Source organism: Cynoglossus semilaevis, chromosome 9, assembly GCF_000523025.1.
Source record: "Cynoglossus semilaevis isolate Cse_v1.0 chromosome 9, Cse_v1.0, whole genome shotgun sequence".
In the NCBI taxonomy this organism is placed as follows: domain Eukaryota; kingdom Metazoa; phylum Chordata; class Actinopteri; order Pleuronectiformes; family Cynoglossidae; genus Cynoglossus; species Cynoglossus semilaevis.
The window spans coordinates 6951486-6969621 of NC_024315.1; the positions used below are offsets into that span (position 1 = coordinate 6951486).

The window sequence follows — 18136 nt, forward strand, 5'->3', positions numbered from 1 at the left end:
AAGTGAAAGCCAAAGTTAGTGTTGCTTTTACATTATGGCATGCTGGAGAGGTATTTTTAAACAGCCATAGCCATACTATAGCTTCTAAATCACATCAACAATTAGGGGTTCTACCCTTTGTCTTCAACCTGGCATTAATTTAAAGGTTCAGTTGCAAAAAAAGTCAGGGGTTTTATGGGATTCTGTACCAAACACGTGCTAATGCTCAAAATTGTCATATATGAAGACATACATATTACGTAAATAACTTAAAAACACGACCATGAAAAACAATGTAAAATACGTAGTTATGAATCAGATTCAATGCACATGCGCATTGTGGGGGCGCGGCGGAGGATAGCGCTCAGTTGCAGGAGGAAGAGCACGTGTGTGGCGACGCAGGTGCAGCCCCGGATGCAGGTGAGGGCAATTCGATTAGTAGAAAATGGCGTCTGTGTCAGCGCGTTCGTTTGGGCTTCGTAACAGAAGCCCAAGAAGATGAGCAGAGCCTTTAGGGCGTTAAATGAGGGTAAACTTTCACCGAACACAAACTTTACAGCAACGGCGCAGAGCTAAGTGAACGAGCGGCGGACAGACTAGGCTAGATGCTAAGAGATGCTACGATTAGCATGAGCTAATCAGCGGGTGGAACAGAAGAGCACGTTCGATCTCCTAAACAAAAGCTACCAGCGTATATGTATTTGCTATAATTTTACTGTTTATTGTTTTGGTATGGAATGTTTTCTCATGAAAATAATAAAAATATATGAAATAATAAAAAACCCATAAAGTACCGCGATCTCTCGCGAGATTGTTGAGAGCTACTGTGTGGGCCGAGATATAGAGAGAGACCATTGTACTGCTTTAGACCAACAGCTCAGGGGGAATCATTGGGACAGAAACTATTATATATTCTCTATGAATATAAGTTTGAGAATACAAGTGATTTACTAACTTCCCAGTCCAATCAGAAAGGCTGTTAATGATGAGATAAGCAGCAAACCCATTTTTTCAGTTAGCAGCCAGCTCTGATTTTATCCAGTGGATCTTAGCCTAGATAATAGGATGGAGTTTTTTGTCCCTGTATTCCAGCTGGCAAGCAGACAGTAAAGGCAGTGTTGAGTACGTGTCACTACCTCATACACCTATATTTCAAAGTGCCTCAACTCTCTCACAACTTTGGTTGTATATTTGCAGTCTGGTCGGCCTTGGGGGATTGTTAATAAAACCACCGCAGACACCCAGGGGCCTGTGAGATCCACAAATGAAATGACACGATTACAGTAATGTCAGGATAAAACTATTGATCAAATGTTCATTTGGCTTTAATGCAGATAGGGGCTTGTTTGAACAGGTCTGCAGCGAATGTCATCGTTGTTCTGGTGGCTCTTGAATGCAGCACTGCATAGACTTAATGCAATGTAATGGCAACTTTTAGCTGTGTTCATTTGAGCAGCCTCTTAGTCCAGTGTTAGTCATTAGAACTGGTTTAAATTTTGTTTAATTTTTTAAATATCAAAATGATTACAGTCAAAAAATTAAAAAACCTTTTAGACAACTAAAATGTTATTTGTTATATTTTCATCTTGATCATGTTTATTTACTAAACTCTGATTAAAAGAATTCTTCATCTGAAAGCGTTCTAAAATGATTATTAATTTCATTTTGTATTGATTATCATTAGTTTAACATACAGTATAATGATAATTATTATTATTATCATTATTATTGATGTATTGATTATTATTAGTTTAACATACAGTATAATAATAATAATTAGTATTATCATTATTATTGTTAATATTGTTATTGTTTTAATTTGTAATAATATTTTTGTTTAAAGACAAAAAAACACAAAGCAACAATTTTCACTGTTAGTTTGATTTATTTTTATTTTTTTACTGCTGGGCTTCATCCAAAATGAACAGGAAAACTCAGACTGTCAGCTCCAACAGTATGTCTTTCTTCCCTTTATTTATAGTGACGTGCTGATGGGGCCGTAGCAACAAAGCTAAAACATTCCTCTGATTCAAAAGCCCTTGTGAGAGAAATTACTCTCTCTTGGAGTTTAGCTTTTACCTTCCGTCCAAGATAATGTAGGTAAAGTAACACTTTCCCTGCGTTGTTAGCTGTGTAATGAACAGACGTTTGAAGTTTAGGATGATGGAAAGAAATTTTTTTACTTCCTTACTTTGGCCCCTTGGCATCTGTTGGAGTACGTCTCATTAATGGCAATAACAACGAGCTTCAAAAGACCAGAGAAGTGATTTTTATTTAGATAATGATCTGTGATTCTTTGCTCTTCTTTATAAAAAATACTTCTTTACATATTCAAGCTTCTCTAAGTCTTTGAAATAACCTGTATATGTACATTGTGTTCTCGTGTGTGTGTGTGTGGCTGCAGAGCTTAGGCTCCACACCATGATGCTCAGTCCTAATGGTCCCCTGAACCCGAAGGCCTCCATGCCCCAGCTTCCTCCTCCACCTCTGATCACCCACACCGCAGCCACGCCCACCATTAACTCCTGCCAATCACGGCGAGCGAGTGGAGCTTCCATGGACATCAACAGCTTGGAGCAAAGACCACCGGTGAGTTTAGAACACACACACACACTATGTTGTGACTGCAGTAATGTGACCTGTGACGGATGTGGACGGATACGTTAAGAAAAGCCTTGTCGTCATCCAGAATGGAATATGGGACACAAAGAATTGAATTTTCTTTGTAACCTGTAGCTGTTTTTAACCGTTCTTTTAATTTTGTTCACATGTTCAGTTTTGTGAGTGATTGATGATTTAAGATTTTCTTTTTTTAAAAATTTTATTCTGAAGACGTTACAAAATCCATGGCAAATTCCTCACTGGAACAAAAGATTAATCTTCTTTTTATCTGATCTTAGACTCGGCCTAAACTGTGACTCTACTGTAATCCTTAAATTTAATAACCAAGGAGATCATTTATCAAACTCCTTGACTCTCATGAGTCATAAAATATATCTGAAGGTAGAATATTTTTTAATCATATTTTTCAGCTGTTGACACATGATAACTTCCCCCTTCATCAACCATGTCATGTCGCTCTGGCGTCATTTATATTTGTCATAAATCGTCAAAAAGTAATTAATACTTCAACCCTCGGTACCAGTGGTCCATCGTCTTCATTACCTTCCATGGTAAGGCAGAGAAACGGATTCACATTACAGTGTTTACAGACGAATCATGTCTTCGCCTGAGGCACCAGTCCTGCTGCCAATTTGCTCGGCAATGTGTACACATAAAAAAATACACTTTGAGCAGCATGTTTTCATACATTAGTATTCAGAGTGGCAGCGTATTTGTAATTACTAAAATATAAGATGCAAAAGCATTGCATCATAAAAAAACACCTTTTATGGTTTGTGTTTATTTACTTAGTTTTCTCATTTTAATGGGGTGTTAGTGTATGTTGGCTAAGATAAAGGGTGTGTGTGTGTTTGTAGCTTTTTTCTTTTCTCACATTAATAATACCAAATCATAAAAAATAATACCATCAATTCTAGGTTAATTGGATAACAGTGTAAGCTTAGTTAACTAAGCCTGGGAGAGGATTGACTATTCTGAACATTTAATGTTTTGTTTTCTATAAAGTTAGTCATTTGAGCCTGTGCTGTAAGCATGAAGTTTTCATTTCAACTATTATGCACTACTGTTCTAACATACATAGGTTATTGACGTTACCTTTGTGATTGTATGGTAACATCCAGTCCTAATGCATGGTCTGTTAAATATAATTCATCTGACCGGCTGGAGTGGGACTCCAACAGTTAGGTGTTCCTCATAAAAACGTACTTTTCTGCAGGGGTTTTGGTGCTGACCTCAGCTTTTGCCACATCATCCCTCGGCCCTCCCCCGCACCCTTCACTCCTGTCTTCCAAACTGTGTCCACTGTTAGAAAGGAAGAAATGGCTGATCTGGTCAAAACTGCATTACATGGCAGAACAACTATAATTTGGTTCCTCCACTTTTACTTCTTCCTCTATTCTTTATTTTGCAAACGGTAACAAATTCAACAGTAATTGTTTTCTCTATCCACAAACCTTCTTCCTCTAACAGTAATTGTTTTCTCTATCCACAAACGTGCAAAAATAATTATTCACGTCTCACTGTGACACTGCACAGGGAGACGATTGGAGTGAGGAACACTCACCTCTTCTGTTCCTCCTGCACATCAGGGGAACCTGCAGTGACTATTCACACAGAGTGATGTCAACTCTCGTCTCCTTCTCTGTACCTAACCACTCTCAGGCTTTTCTCTTTTCCTTCTTCTGTGGTGTATGCGTCAGATTTATGATGACAAAGATGTTCTTCTCCAGTGCTCCCAAATTACAGTGTGAAATCCACATCTGTTCAAGCTACTATCAAACAAGGACAACTCTATAAAAAAACTTTAACTAAAGCACTTATGTAAGACTTATTATAAGGCAAGGAAAATGCAAAAAACATTTTTTTTTATTTTGAATTACCCGTCATCAGTTTATTTCGTGATTACAATGACATGTTATGATGAACCCTGCTGACACAAACAGCAGTATTTAACATAATCAGGATACAAATCTAACGAGAAACCGATTCATAAAGTTATAGTTGTCGCCACAGAGCCTTTGGGACAGCGGTCCAGAGAGTCGTCGCTCCAGTTGGACCAGCATGGGTCGAGCCCCAAGTCTTCACAGGAAGAGCCAATCAGGAGAGATGGAGTCGCTGTTGTCCGACACGCACTCAAACTCCAATCCCAGCAGCATGGAGCAGTCCCTGGACCAGTCCGAGTTCCTGCAGGTGCCGGTGCTCCTCTCGCCTGATTGCAACGGCACCACCTTTCACCTCAGCGACAGCTGCTACGATGACACTCCTCTGACGTCTCACTACCACGGCGATAACGACGAGGACGAGGTTGAGGAGGTGAATATCGGGGGGAATTTTTTACATTATATGTACTCTGGGAAAATAGATACAGAAATCAATATTGTCTTGTTTTCAATAAAAGATATTGAATTATTTAAACAATTGTTGGAGAGTATGAGCTGCAACCGCAGTGTCTGAAGTATTTATTGTACATTTAAAAAATATTGGATTAGCTGAAAATACCTTGTCAGAGAAATACCCTCCACAAATCTGATCCAACATGTGCGCAGAGCTGATATTATCCACCTTAAAATTAACAGTGTAATAACTGTGACAATTACTTTGTGTGGGTGTGTGTGCGCGCGCGCGCGTGTGTGTTTATCTCATACAGAGCCTATGTAAAAAACTGAAGAAAATCCTGGAGCCATATAAGCCACAGTGGTGCCTGGAGCATGAAGACTGGTCCCTCTATCTGTTCTCCCCACATAACCGGTACACACACACACTCACACTCACACAGCCCCTTGCATTTTCCTTGGTGGCCGCTGCAGCCTCAGCTCCAGTATGTGTGAAATTTGCTGCAGAAGTGTGAAGGTTACAGCAGCAGCTCAGCTTCAACAATTTTCACCTTTATCAATTAAACTGCCCGGGTGGAAATGAACATATAATGTTGACAAATGCAGGCGATAAACAGGACACCAACTAAATCATACTGGAAACAGAAGATGTGGTCGGTGACAATGCTGATGCTCTCCCCCTCTCCCCTCTGCCCCCGGTCATAGGTCACAAGATGTTTGATCACATCGTCCTCCTCTTCATCTTCCTCAATTGCATCACCATTGCCCTGGAGAGACCAGACATTGAGTCGAACAGCATGGTAACACATATGAAAATAAGTGGATTTACAGGGTTTTCTTTGGTTACAATATAGAATTAAATTGAGTTACAGTTAAATTAAAATCGGAGGTTTAGTGTTTGACTAGTGTTTGTCTGCTCAAAGATAACACCATAACCAAAAGTAAGGCTCTTAACTAGGTAACGTCAAGTGCCTAGCTAGCTTCTGTGTTTTAATCTGGTTGTGGCAGAAACAACATACACAAGTGTTTTTTGTTTTTTGTGCTTTCGAAATTTAAACAGTTATCCATTGTCACAAACAACCCTAGAACAAAAAGCTAAATTTGTGTCATTGACAGCTGTAAAACTTGCTAACACTTAACGTAGCAATATTTAAGGTGGTTTAAACTGAGCTTTATAAAAACAAAGCAATTCTCTTTTTGGCTGGTGTAATTGAAAAAGCACTGAAGTTCAAACTCCAGCTGGACTTGTGCTGTAGATGGACATTACTGTTTATGTGAACCTACTGAATGGATTTAACCAGACAATAATGGTTGACTTTTCCCAGTGAAACCACTGTTCTTTCTGCTCTTGTTAACAAAAAAAAGCGAGTGAGTCAGGCTGCTTTCATTGCTTGACTAGATTCATTAATTTGGAAAAAACAAATTTTTTTCAGCACAGTATGCGGTACCTGTTACCCTCTGAATAAATAATACTAGTAGTACATTGATTCAACACCTGCTTTTTATTTTCTTTTGTGTTGAAGTGAGATTTAAAACTGTCCCCGGTGGTTGTTATTATTTGAATACAGGTGATACGTTATGAAAGGTGACAACAGTGCAGTTGTTGGTTTGCTTCTTCTGTTATTTCTGCGTCATGAGCATGCACAGAATAGTAATGCCTAGCGCTCTGTTGGCTAGCATAGGTCAGATTCGATATTTACTTAGTGTTTTGCATCTCAGTATTTCTCTGAATAATCAGAGCGTTCACATCAGTCAGTCCATCTTTGAGAAAACTCAGTGGAGTACAAACGTATTCTGAAATGTCAAGTTTGGTTCAGACTATCATAATATTTTCATTGTCTCTGACTGATATGTTTTATTCCAAGTTTGTGGCGTAGAAGTTGAAAATATTTTTTTTTTTAGGAAAAAAAAAGGATAAGAAAACAATTGTCCATCACAGCCTTGGACACAACATTTCCATTAACTATATTACTGTAGCCATGCTGTGCTGTAGAAGAGCCACAGTTTCCCTGATGCACAGTTGAAATTGACGAATGAGTGGAGGGCTCCCTGGTTCGTTATTATCTGTCATGTGTTGACAGGACAGCCAGCTCTGTCCTGCGCCATTCTGTCTTTATCCATTAGTGTCGGGAAGTGTAGAGTAGTTTTTACAAAGAGAGCGTGTCACATAACTGTAGACCCCGACCAGAGATGGCAAATAATAGAAAGGGACGGCAGCTACTTCAGTTCAAAAACAGCCTTAACCATCGAAAAACCACTCAAAAAAGGACCTGTAGCTGATGCAAAACACAGTCATTTATTTTTTGCTATTATTTTTCCAGTACAGTCACAGTTGTTGTTTTTTTTTTCTCACCTCATTATGTAACAAATTGTAATGAGCTGCTGAGCAGAATCAAAGGTTAAAAGCTACTGGGACAAAAAACCTTTAAACTGATTAATGTAGGGTTTTTTTCTGTGTGTGTATGTGTGTCAGGAGCGGGTGTTCCTCAGTGTGTCCAATTACATCTTCACTGTGATCTTCGTGGGTGAAATGATGATGAAGGTAAACACAGTACTGCACATTTTCTGAACAGCCACTTCACTCCAAACTCATTTTCTCATCATACTTGTAAAAGGGCAATTTTCCTCTTGGGTGGAGATTAGTGGGGCTTTTTTTTTTTTTTTTTTTTACCTTCCACCTGTAATTGTGCTGGATGTACACTGTATGTGTGCGTGTTCTTTCAGGTGGTAGCTATGGGCCTGTGCTTTGGAAACGGTGTGTACCTGCAGAGCAGCTGGAACATATTAGACGGTCTGCTGGTGTTTGTGTCAATGGTGGACATTCTCGTCTCCATCGCATCATCTGGAGGTAATCGAATCCTTGGCATACTTCGTGTGCTTCGTCTCCTTCGCACACTGCGACCTCTCCGGTAGGTGTACTTGAGAAGTTCTCTGATTAAAATGATTTACACAGCATATTACCTCCAAAAGTTTTTTCTTCGCCATTAACACACAGCAGCACAGGTCTACACTGTTCAGCTGAGAACAGTGTTTGAAGAAAAAAATAATAATAGTCAATGGTCAAATTATTAGAAAGAAAAGTAACACTATGTTTGGCATTTAAATTAAAAAAATAATTTAATTAAAATTGATTTACACTAAATCTACCTAAAGAGTGAATTGTTTTGTATGTGTGTTTGAAATCAGTATTCCAGACTCAGGTGTAATTGTCAAACGGGGGGGCCACATCATCAGTACAGTTCCCCTATAAGGGCCGGTTATAAACAATAGACTATAGCTGTAACTACTCCATGGTAACTAATCCAAGGTATTAAGGTATTAATAAATGTTTCTGAAATTAATTACTATTTATTCAAGTTATAAATATTGTAAATGGCTATGTGTAATAATAATTAAAAAAAAGTATTAAATGCTTTCCCAGCTCCCGTGGGCCATACAAAATGACTTGGTGGGCCACATTTGGCCCCCGGGCCTTTAGTTTGGCACGTGTGTCTTAGAAAGACCTGCACAGACTTTATGTTAATGAGTCAGTCTCTTTCTCAGTGGCTTACTGTATGTGTGTCGTGTCCTTGCTGTCAGTCATGTTTTAATGAGATGAAGTGTCTTTTACAGAGTGTTGACTGGGCATCAGCGCCCGATGTAAGACAAACCTACGAGTCATTGTCGTTTGTGTTCATGTGTTGCAGGGTAATTAGTCGGGCTCCAGGTCTAAAACTGGTTGTGGAGACTCTCATCACGTCTCTGAGGCCCATTGGGAACATTGTCCTCATCTGCTGTGCCTTCTTCATCGTATTTGGAATTTTAGGAGTGCAGGTAAATGTTCTGTCATCCTCGACTGTGCGTCGAAGATAAGGCTCAGCATTTCAGCTTTTGACTGCTGCTTGTTGAGAAATATGCAGCACGTATGCACTGTCATACTGTGAAATGTCACCAAACAACTGAAGCGTGTTGTGTTTTCTGCTGTGAGAAGACACAGATCACAATGGCTTTGAATAAATAAATGAAGGCAAGCTCAGGAAACGCTTTAGGTAATAAATACGGGGGAGAGGGAAAAAAGTGAAGGAAAACACAAATGAGCTGCTGATTGTGCAGCTGGAAATAAAAATTGGTTCGCTGCAGGAGGACTGTGCTTTTGAAACTTTCACCTAATTTTTGTGTAAAACTAATTTAAACTATGAGTTCATTTTAATTTTCAAAGGTTTTAGAGCCAAAAAAATCTGACTTTGCAGGGAAAACTGTAATTATGGTTCAGATACTACTGGATATTGTTAAAGGATATACACTGCCACATTATGGTAATTGTTTTTATTATTTTTTTATTGGTATTTTAATGTGTTCAGTCACCAACATGAAGCTCCCTTTCCTCCACAGCAAACGCTGCTATAACCTTTAGTCTCAAACGTCTAAGATTTCAATAATATTTGTAAAACTTATTCTGTTCTATTTTGTGTTATTTCAATCATGTTTATCTTTCATTCATTGAAAAACCATATATGCTGTATGGCCATGTACGGTAGTATTTCAGGTTTTTTGTGATGCCAGGCAGGCAGACTGGAACACATGCTACATGCTACCTGGATACACAAAAAAGGACTGAACTAATGTCTCTGGATATCTTAGACATTAGTTCAGTCCTTTTTTGTGTACCACAAGATTTGTGCACCCAGTTGTGCACGAGCCACCTGTGGCGTTGAAGGGAGTTTGTAGATACACAGAGTGACTCATAATGACAGTATGAGGTTGCTGCTGTTTAAAGCACCAAGAGCCGTAGCGATGTTAGTCTTCTTACCTGCTGTGAGATCAGATAAATGGAGGTGTGCTGACCGCGGTTGGCTCTCAATAATACTCTCTCAGCCTGTGATTCAGTCTGGTTTCATCCCCACTTGGTTTTTTTGTGTCCATGTCCAAAATAACCTCCTATATGATGAGTCTATGTCCAAAATAACCTCCTATATGATGATTTAAAAAATATTTTTTGTACATTTTCTTTTTCAGATATATCAATCTAATCTAATTTGAATCTAAATCTTAATCTAATCTAAAAGTTTCTAAACAATCTTAGAGAACCTGGAGCTGATTCTCAGCAATATGAGAAGAAGGCAGAATTCAGAAGGCACAGAGTTTTTATTTTTGAAAGAAAATGTGATTTGCGAACTATAGGCAGGCCACGCGGCAGCCAGCAGCTGGCCAGACTGCTTGACCTTCAACCAGGGCAGAAGGCAAGTCTGTGACCGCTTCCAGACAAAGGACTAAAATGTATTAATTATTTTCCCTCAAACACCCCAGGGTGTCTGAAAAGATCTGTAATATTTCTGAAAATTAGCTTCTGGCTTTAAAAAAATAAAAATAGTTTAATATACATTTTGAAAAGTTCAGTGTACATCCCATATAACAAGAAAAACTTAGTGTGCAGTGTTTTCAACCTTATATGATAGAAAGATAAGGAAAACAAAGAGAAAGTGATTTGATGGATTCCACTAATATTCTGGGATCTAATATGTGTCATTATTGGTTGATGGTCCAGCCCTAGATTAGATTAGATCAAACTTAGATTGAACTTTAATGATCTCACAATGTGGAAATTCTTGAAAATACCTAATAATTGAACCACAGTTCCTCTGAGAGCCCACCCTCACAGAAATTTGTTTCCCATCCACGTGGTGAGAGAGCGTAACTCTGCCAGAGTCAACACTTAGATACAGAGTGACATGTGTCTCAGGAGGTTCTAAAAACCCCTCATTCACACTTGAACCTCAGGTGAAACTAACATCCATAAAGTAGGTCAACGACTCCGTGACCCGCATTGTTGAACACGATGACTCTTTATTCAAGTATTCAGCTTACAGAGGTTCCATACCTGGAGGTTTTCACCAGGTAGTCAGAGCTGAACGAGCCTCTTGGATGAGAGGTGAACTTTCTTCAAGTAAATCCAGCTGCTAACTGAAGCCCAAAATGACCTAGATGACTCCAAACTTTTATGATAAACTTTTTTCCTCTTCTCAGGCTTTCTCATTGTGATTTTGCATCAGTAACCCTTTCACACGCAACCATTACTATTTACCAAGTAGCTGTGGATTAATCATGATTATTTCAGATATATCAACAATCTTAAACCTGACCATTTTTTTTCTGCAAATTGCTAAAATATTTCACTAAAGAGATTATTGTCTCAATTGCTAGTTACAGGTCTTAATATGAGAAATATAATGTTAAATAAGAATATAACAAATATTTTTAGTTGCTAAAAAGCTGAGTGTAATCAACCTGCTATATAAACAACTAAAAAGTGCCAACAATGCTGTGATGAATACAGCATTGAGTGTTAAAGTGTTGAATTAACACCTGTATACTGAACATTATCTTTTTCATTATCATTATATATCAAGGCACAAAGCTAAAGAAAAAAAGGTGTACGAATAATGCCAACACCTCGGAGAGAGAAATAAACAGTAATCGTAACTGAATAGGATGAGTGGATTTCCGATGAGGGTGTGGATGACTTTAAGAGAGTATTATGGGATACAGCGATGGCGAATGGTTTAAGTGGATTACCTTTATATTAGCTGTCGCTAATGTGTTTTGGTGAGTTTATGCTGTTTGGGTCACTGGGAGTTCTGTGGACCTGTTTATTACTTCTCCTTCTCCGACTATTTAGAGCGATTACTTGCCTTTTCGCCCTGTGATCATCATTGTTGTGTTTTTTTAAGGTTGCTGTGTTTCTCCGACTATTTAGAGAGATTACTTGTCTTTTCGCCCTGTGATCATCGTTGTTGTGTTTTTTTAAGGTTGCTGTGTTGTTGTTGTTGTTGTTGGAACTGTTACCCTGTGTTTCTCGATATCAATACGCGCCAATGTATACATATAGGGTTTAGAAAAATACAGTGTATGTGAAGTTCTGTAGGAACTAGTTGTGATTGGCAGCTGGGACTAATATTGTAAACCCAGTCCAACTACTGTCAGTCACTCATCCATGAATGAAATCCTATTTCCCCCTGTCCTCCATCAGCCTCGTACAGCCGTCAAAGGTGTCACTTCAAGACTGCCGGCCGTCAGGATTCTTCATTGCTCGTTATGATGCTGTACAAACGTACATCTGTTTATTTGTTTGTAATTACCCAGTGGACACACTGTTCTCATGTGCCTTCTCTCTGTGCACACACACGTGTCTGTGTGCAGCTGTTTAAGGGGAAGTTCTTCCAATGCGAGGGGCACGATGTGGCCAACATCACCAATAAAACCCAGTGTCTGGAGGCAGGGTACCGATGGGTCAGACGCAAATACAACTTCGACAATCTGGGACAGGTCTGTGTCCACGCAGTACTGCACATCCAGTGCTGACACGTAGATATGTATTAAACATGACAGCATGACGCTGATGCATGTGTGTGTCCTGTTATTCCAGGCACTGATGTCACTGTTTGTTCTGTCATGTAAAGACGGCTGGGTCAGCATCATGTACGACGGCCTGGATGCTGTCGGAGTGGATCAGCAGGTGAGGATAGCCACACACACGCACACGCACACATTTTTGCGACTTATACTCAGGTGCAATTTATATATTTAAATATGTAATTTCACATGTTTATTATTTTCACACAGATAGCCGATAGAGGACACTCTATTTGGCTGGTGCGATTTTTTTTTTTTTTTTTTTTTTTTTTAAATGGCCACACAAAAATACCCCACAAAACCAACAACCCAAACAAAAACAAAAATGAAAAATGGGTTTGTGGTTGGTTAGAACTGAATATTGCTGTATTTATTTATTGTATTTTACCTCCACCTTGAACATTTCAGGACAGAGGGGAGGTGTCAGCGGGGGAAAAAACAGATAAATAGATTTGAGCTGTCAGTGTCAGACAGTTCCACTGCTGACTCATTACTTCCATTGTTTTCTGGTTTCTGCTCCCTCTCCTGTTGTCCTCCACCCCTCCTCACCTGTTCCCTTACCCCCATTTGTCCTGCCGCTGCTTACTCACCCCTTTCCTTCCGTTTCCCTTTCGCCTGTACTTTCTGTGTCCGCAGCCAATCAGAAACAACAACCCCTGGATGTTGCTGTTCTTCATCTCTTTTCTCCTCATCGTCAGCTTCTTTGTGCTCAACATGTTTGTGGGCGTGGTGGTGGAGAACTTTCACAAGTGTCGGCAGCAACAGGAGGAAGAGGAGGCGCGGCTGAGGGAGGAGAAACGACAGAGGCGTTGGGAGAAGAGGAGAAGAAGTGAGAAACGATTGTCCTGAACTATAAGGGGTTCACATGAGTGTAACTGTCGGCTCTGTCAGTCCAGAGCTGCTGCTGAAACAGACGATAGTTTGTCTGTTTCTATCTTCAGGGTGAGAGTCCTCTCAGCTACAGGAGCTGTGATGACAGACAGTGTCTGGTACTTTTTGACCACACAGCAGACGCACAGATGAGCCTCTAGTGGGTAGTTGTACACTCTACCCATGAATCAGACCCTCTCTGCTCCGCCATTGGTCCACATAGGGTCTAATAATAAAACGCCCCTGTGCTTATATCTCCGATTAAAGAAAAGTGCACAGTGAGGTGTTGTGGAGGAGCGTCCCTGCAGAACAAAGTAGTAGTTTAGTGCTATTAAAAACAGACTCAGTCTGAAACTCCTCCGTGGGACGTATGGCTCAGTCATACAGTAGCACTGGCAACTTCACCGTGGAAAATTTGGACTTTATTTTACATTTGGTTTATTTAAGAGCACAAATACCGTGAAAAATTTGGACTTACATTTGGTTTATTTAAGAGCACAAAATATGGCTCACTACCATCAAAATAATTTTTGATATTGAGCGAGAACTTCAGATTCCGATATCAACCGAAACCGATATAGGCCTGGTAATATTTACAAACCACTGTATGAGTTGAATGAGCTGCAATGCTGCCATCTAGTGACTTTCGCTTTAATATACAGGCGTTTATCCCTAAAACTGCTTTTGGGCAGACATCATGTGGTGAAGCCCAGGCATTGCATTATCGGAGAAAAAAATCAATAATGATTCTTACTGATATTACATAATACGCTACTATTGTGCCGAAAGTATTGGTCGGCTGATGTTATCGTACATCCACTTGTCACAGTTACTGTAGTGGCCGCATTACGTAGTATTAAGTATTACTGCACAAGCATGAGCGTACTTTGCCCATACTCTCTGAATATTACTGCCTGCCTCTCTCTCTCTCTCTCTCTCTCTGCCCCACCCCCCACCCCCCTTTTTCTGCGGTATAATCTCTAGTAGTGCTTTTCCTTTGTCAGTTAAGTGTCTGGCAACAGACTGCAAGGGTTTCTGCCCAAAGACACCTTGAGGTGGTGTGTATGTGCGCGTGTGTGTGTGTGTTTGTTTGTGATGGATAAGACTGAATTCCTGAAGTGGCACTCATAGTGCGCACACACACACACAGTGTACTACTTGGCACCAACTCCATCGGTGACTTCATAGTCCATGTCATATTTTTATTTCACAGGCGTTTTAATGACTGGGTGTCTGAGTGCCAGTTTATCTGTGTGTGTTTGTGTGTGTGTGTGTTTTCTGTATAGATATGAATGTTTGCATCTTTTTGTGACCCAGGGGCCCAGGAGAAACCATATTACTCAGACTACTCCCCATTGCGTCGATCCATCCACACTGTGTGCACCAGCTACTACATGGACCTCTTCATCACCATCATCATCTTCACAAACCTCCTCACCATGAGCATGGAGTACTACAACCAGCCTAAGGTAACCATGGCAACACCACCTGTCACCTGTCCTGGAACAACAGTAACGATGACACAGAGGTACAGAACAGCCACGGGACGTTTTTGTCTTTGTGTCCTGCAGTACCTGGAGGAGATACTGAAGTACTGCAACTATGTGTTCACCTTGGTTTTCGTCATCGAGGCCATTCTTAAACTCATCGCCTTTGGCCTGCGCAGGTTTTTCAAAGAGAGGTATTCACACTCCCACATTCCTACTGTTGTAGACCTATACAACATAGAATGGTCACATTCACACATTAACTTATAGTCAAACATTCTATTAGAGAATATAAAGTACTGTACTTTTACTCTGGTAATTAAAGCTGCAGAGTGACTTTTATAAATTAAAAAGTTTGGGTTCAATATAATTTTTCAATGTGGCTAGGTGGCGCTGTGGTAAGATTTCCACCTGACATGAAATGTTTAGGTTCAATCTGGTTGCATCAGAAAATGCATCACGTTTATAAAAAAACTCAGCCAAATTACTTGTGCAGAACCACTGGAGACCCCTGATGGGTTGATTCTGAATTACACAACAGAAAATATTTGTCTTTTTTTACACTAAATCAGAGATTTTATATAACTATATTTTAATTATAACTTGAAAAATCTTCATCCTGTGCATTGGTGTTAAAAAGGGAAACATTTAGCTTTTAGCAATGCTAATGTTAATGCTAGCTACTGTGTACTATGACTGATTGAGATGGGTTTTAAAGCGGAATTATTTTCACTTTTCTCTTCAGTCTTACTACATTTAAATACCACGCCTTTTCAAAGGTAAATTCACAGCTCATGATTTCGTACTGTTTCTGTCCGTTTAGACCAAATAGTCTTCTGCACACATGATGATGTAACAACAGCTGGAATTTTTCTAGCAGACCTACCTCAGCAGATAGTGCCTTGGTATAATCTGCAGTTAATGTCTTAGTGAGCTAATGTGAGGAGAATCCACAGTAAGTGAATGGGCCAGTGTCCTACTTCCTGCATGCTGGAGCCAGGTGCCACCCCCTCGCCTGGTTCCTCTGGAGACTCCCCTGCTATTGTAAACGCTTCTCATTCAGACAACATCCTGCTCCTGTTCTTCATCCCACTTGCCTCTTTAAACGATAAATTTGGAGCCATACCAAGTGCCCCCGCATCCTCCGCCTTCACACACACACAAGCACACACATACCCTGAAAACAGCATTATTTTAATTCTTAATGTAAATGTGTGTGTGTTCTCCTGTCGAGGTGGAACCAGCTGGACCTCTCCATTGTCTTGTTGTCCATCATGGGAATCGCACTGGAGGAAATCGATCTGAACGCTTCCCTGCCTATCAACCCTACCATTATACGCATCATGAGAGTCCTGCGAATAACGAGGGGTATGCATTTTTGATACAAAAACACACACACAAACACAGGATTGAAGTGGTAGATAACAGCTGACACATTCTGTTGTTTCAGTGCTGAAGCTCTTGAAGATGGCCACAGGAATGAGGGCTCTGTTAAACACAGTAATGCAAGCGTTGCCTCAGGTAAGAGGCAGCACCGATGCCGTTAAACAAAGAGCGTCTGTCTGTTCCAGCTCTGATCCTAGTTTCCGGATCTGATGAAATACTGACAGCTTGCTTTATTTAGCAATTCATGAGGCCTGGCAACGACTGCCTCCCTCATGATTTACTGACACCACTGCTATCCTCAGCTGGTGTCGTCCCAAATACAGCGAATGTGACATCACAGATAGTAGATAGTGACTAATTAGTAACTCTTAATTCCAGCAGTGTGTCTGACATTCACTGTAGTTGTGATGACAAAAAGCAAGCCTTAAATAATGTATCACTAAGACATGGTTTCAGTTGATTCTCTTTGGAGGAAACTAATGTAAAATGAAGATGTTGTGGTGTAGAAACAATCATGTTATTCTTTTCAAAATGACAATCATTCTGCTAAATCAGTATCATGCAATGATCACTTATTTATTTCTTCATTTATTTACTGGACTGCACTGTTAAGGACTTGTTGTGAGAATATTATTCTTTATTTTTCAGTTTATTTGTCAATTTGTAATTTTCAAAGCACAGTGTGTAAAGATAAACACGCCACTACGCAGACCGTGGGCCAAACCCGCAGCCTAAAGCCTGTCCTTGGAATAGAAACCATCATTTATTAATTGGACCGCTCGTTCTGTTGGGGAAGATCTGAAAGTAGTGAGTCACATCATTAGCTGCTCAGAAAATGTTTACTGACATTAAAAATCAGGTCAGAGGAAGAGACGTTTTCTCATAAATCTACATGCTAAGTGGGCCACACAAGAGTGTTAGTGTCATTCCCTAAAGCAGTGGGGTCAGTGTTTTGAATTCTAGCTAAACCTCCCTTCTGTCGAGGTACGCTCTAAAAGTGTGCTGACTGATGCTAACTTAGTGGCAACAATGCTAGAAAATATACCTAATGTTAAAATAGGTTGTAAAGTGAGGGCTGGATACTGATTTTTATTTTTTTGAAAACTCATTTTTCAAGAAAATGATAGACTACCATACATTTTAACCACAAAAACTGTCATTGCAAATTAGTGCATTTTTAGAGATTTGTTCAGGATCTTATTGGTATGGTATTTTAGGGTGATCAAAAGGTGACGAACCAAAAAAATATATTTTTTCTCAATTTTAACCACGAAAATGGACATAGCTAAGTATTTTAAGGCAAATGAGTGCATTTTTAGTCATTTTTGAGAAACTTTTTGTTTCGGAGATTTGTTCAGGATCTTATTGGCATAGTATGTAAGGGTGATCAAAAGTTGTCGTACCAAAAAAGTATATTTTTTCTGAATTTTAACAACAGAAATGGACATAGCTAAGTATTTTAAGGCAAATGAGTGCATTTTTAGTCATTTTTGAGAAACTTTTTTTTCCGGAGATTAGTTCAGGATCTTATTGGCATAGTATGTAAGGGTGATCAAAAGTTGTCGTACCAAAAAAGTATATTTTTTCTGAATTTTAACAACAGAAATGGACATAGCTAAGTATTTTAAGGCAAATGAGTGCATTTTTAGTCATTTTTGAGAAACTTTTTTTTCCGGAGATTAGTTCAGGATCTTATTGGCATAGTATGTAAGGGTGATCAAAAGTTGTCGTACCAAAAAAGTATATTTTTTCTGAATTTTAACAACAGAAATGGACATAGCTAAGTATTTTAAGGCAAATGAGTGCATTTTTAGTCATTTTTGAGAAACTTTTTTTTCCGGAGATTAGTTCAGGATCTTATTGGCATAGTATGTAAGGGTGATCAAAAGTTGTCGTACCAAAAAAGTATATTTTTTCTGAATTTTAACAACAGAAATGGACATAGCTAAGTATTTTAAGGCAAATGAGTGCATTTTTAGTCATTTTTGAGAAACTTTTTTTTCCGGAGATTAGTTCAGGATCTTATTGGCATAGTATGTAAGGGTGATCAAAAGTTGTCGTACCAAAAAA

The 18136-nt window shown here is 39.4% G+C and overlaps 1 protein-coding gene across 1 annotated transcript in view; it reads left to right on the forward strand.

Annotated features, from left to right (window-relative positions):
- cacna1hb (calcium channel, voltage-dependent, T type, alpha 1H subunit b) overlaps positions 1-18136 on the forward strand; it is an 81376-nt gene that overhangs the window by 43860 nt on the left and 19380 nt on the right. Inside the window, exons 17-30 of the mRNA XM_025058469.1 lie at positions 2384-2568; positions 4615-4914; positions 5249-5351; positions 5610-5734; positions 7408-7476; positions 7659-7843; positions 8621-8747; positions 12111-12236; positions 12337-12426; positions 12960-13152; positions 14511-14662; positions 14765-14874; positions 15915-16048; positions 16131-16201. Coding sequence (XP_024914237.1) covers positions 2384-2568; positions 4615-4914; positions 5249-5351; positions 5610-5734; positions 7408-7476; positions 7659-7843; positions 8621-8747; positions 12111-12236; positions 12337-12426; positions 12960-13152; positions 14511-14662; positions 14765-14874; positions 15915-16048; positions 16131-16201 — 1970 coding nt within the window. The remainder of the gene's footprint in view (positions 1-2383; positions 2569-4614; positions 4915-5248; positions 5352-5609; positions 5735-7407; positions 7477-7658; positions 7844-8620; positions 8748-12110; positions 12237-12336; positions 12427-12959; positions 13153-14510; positions 14663-14764; positions 14875-15914; positions 16049-16130; positions 16202-18136) is intronic.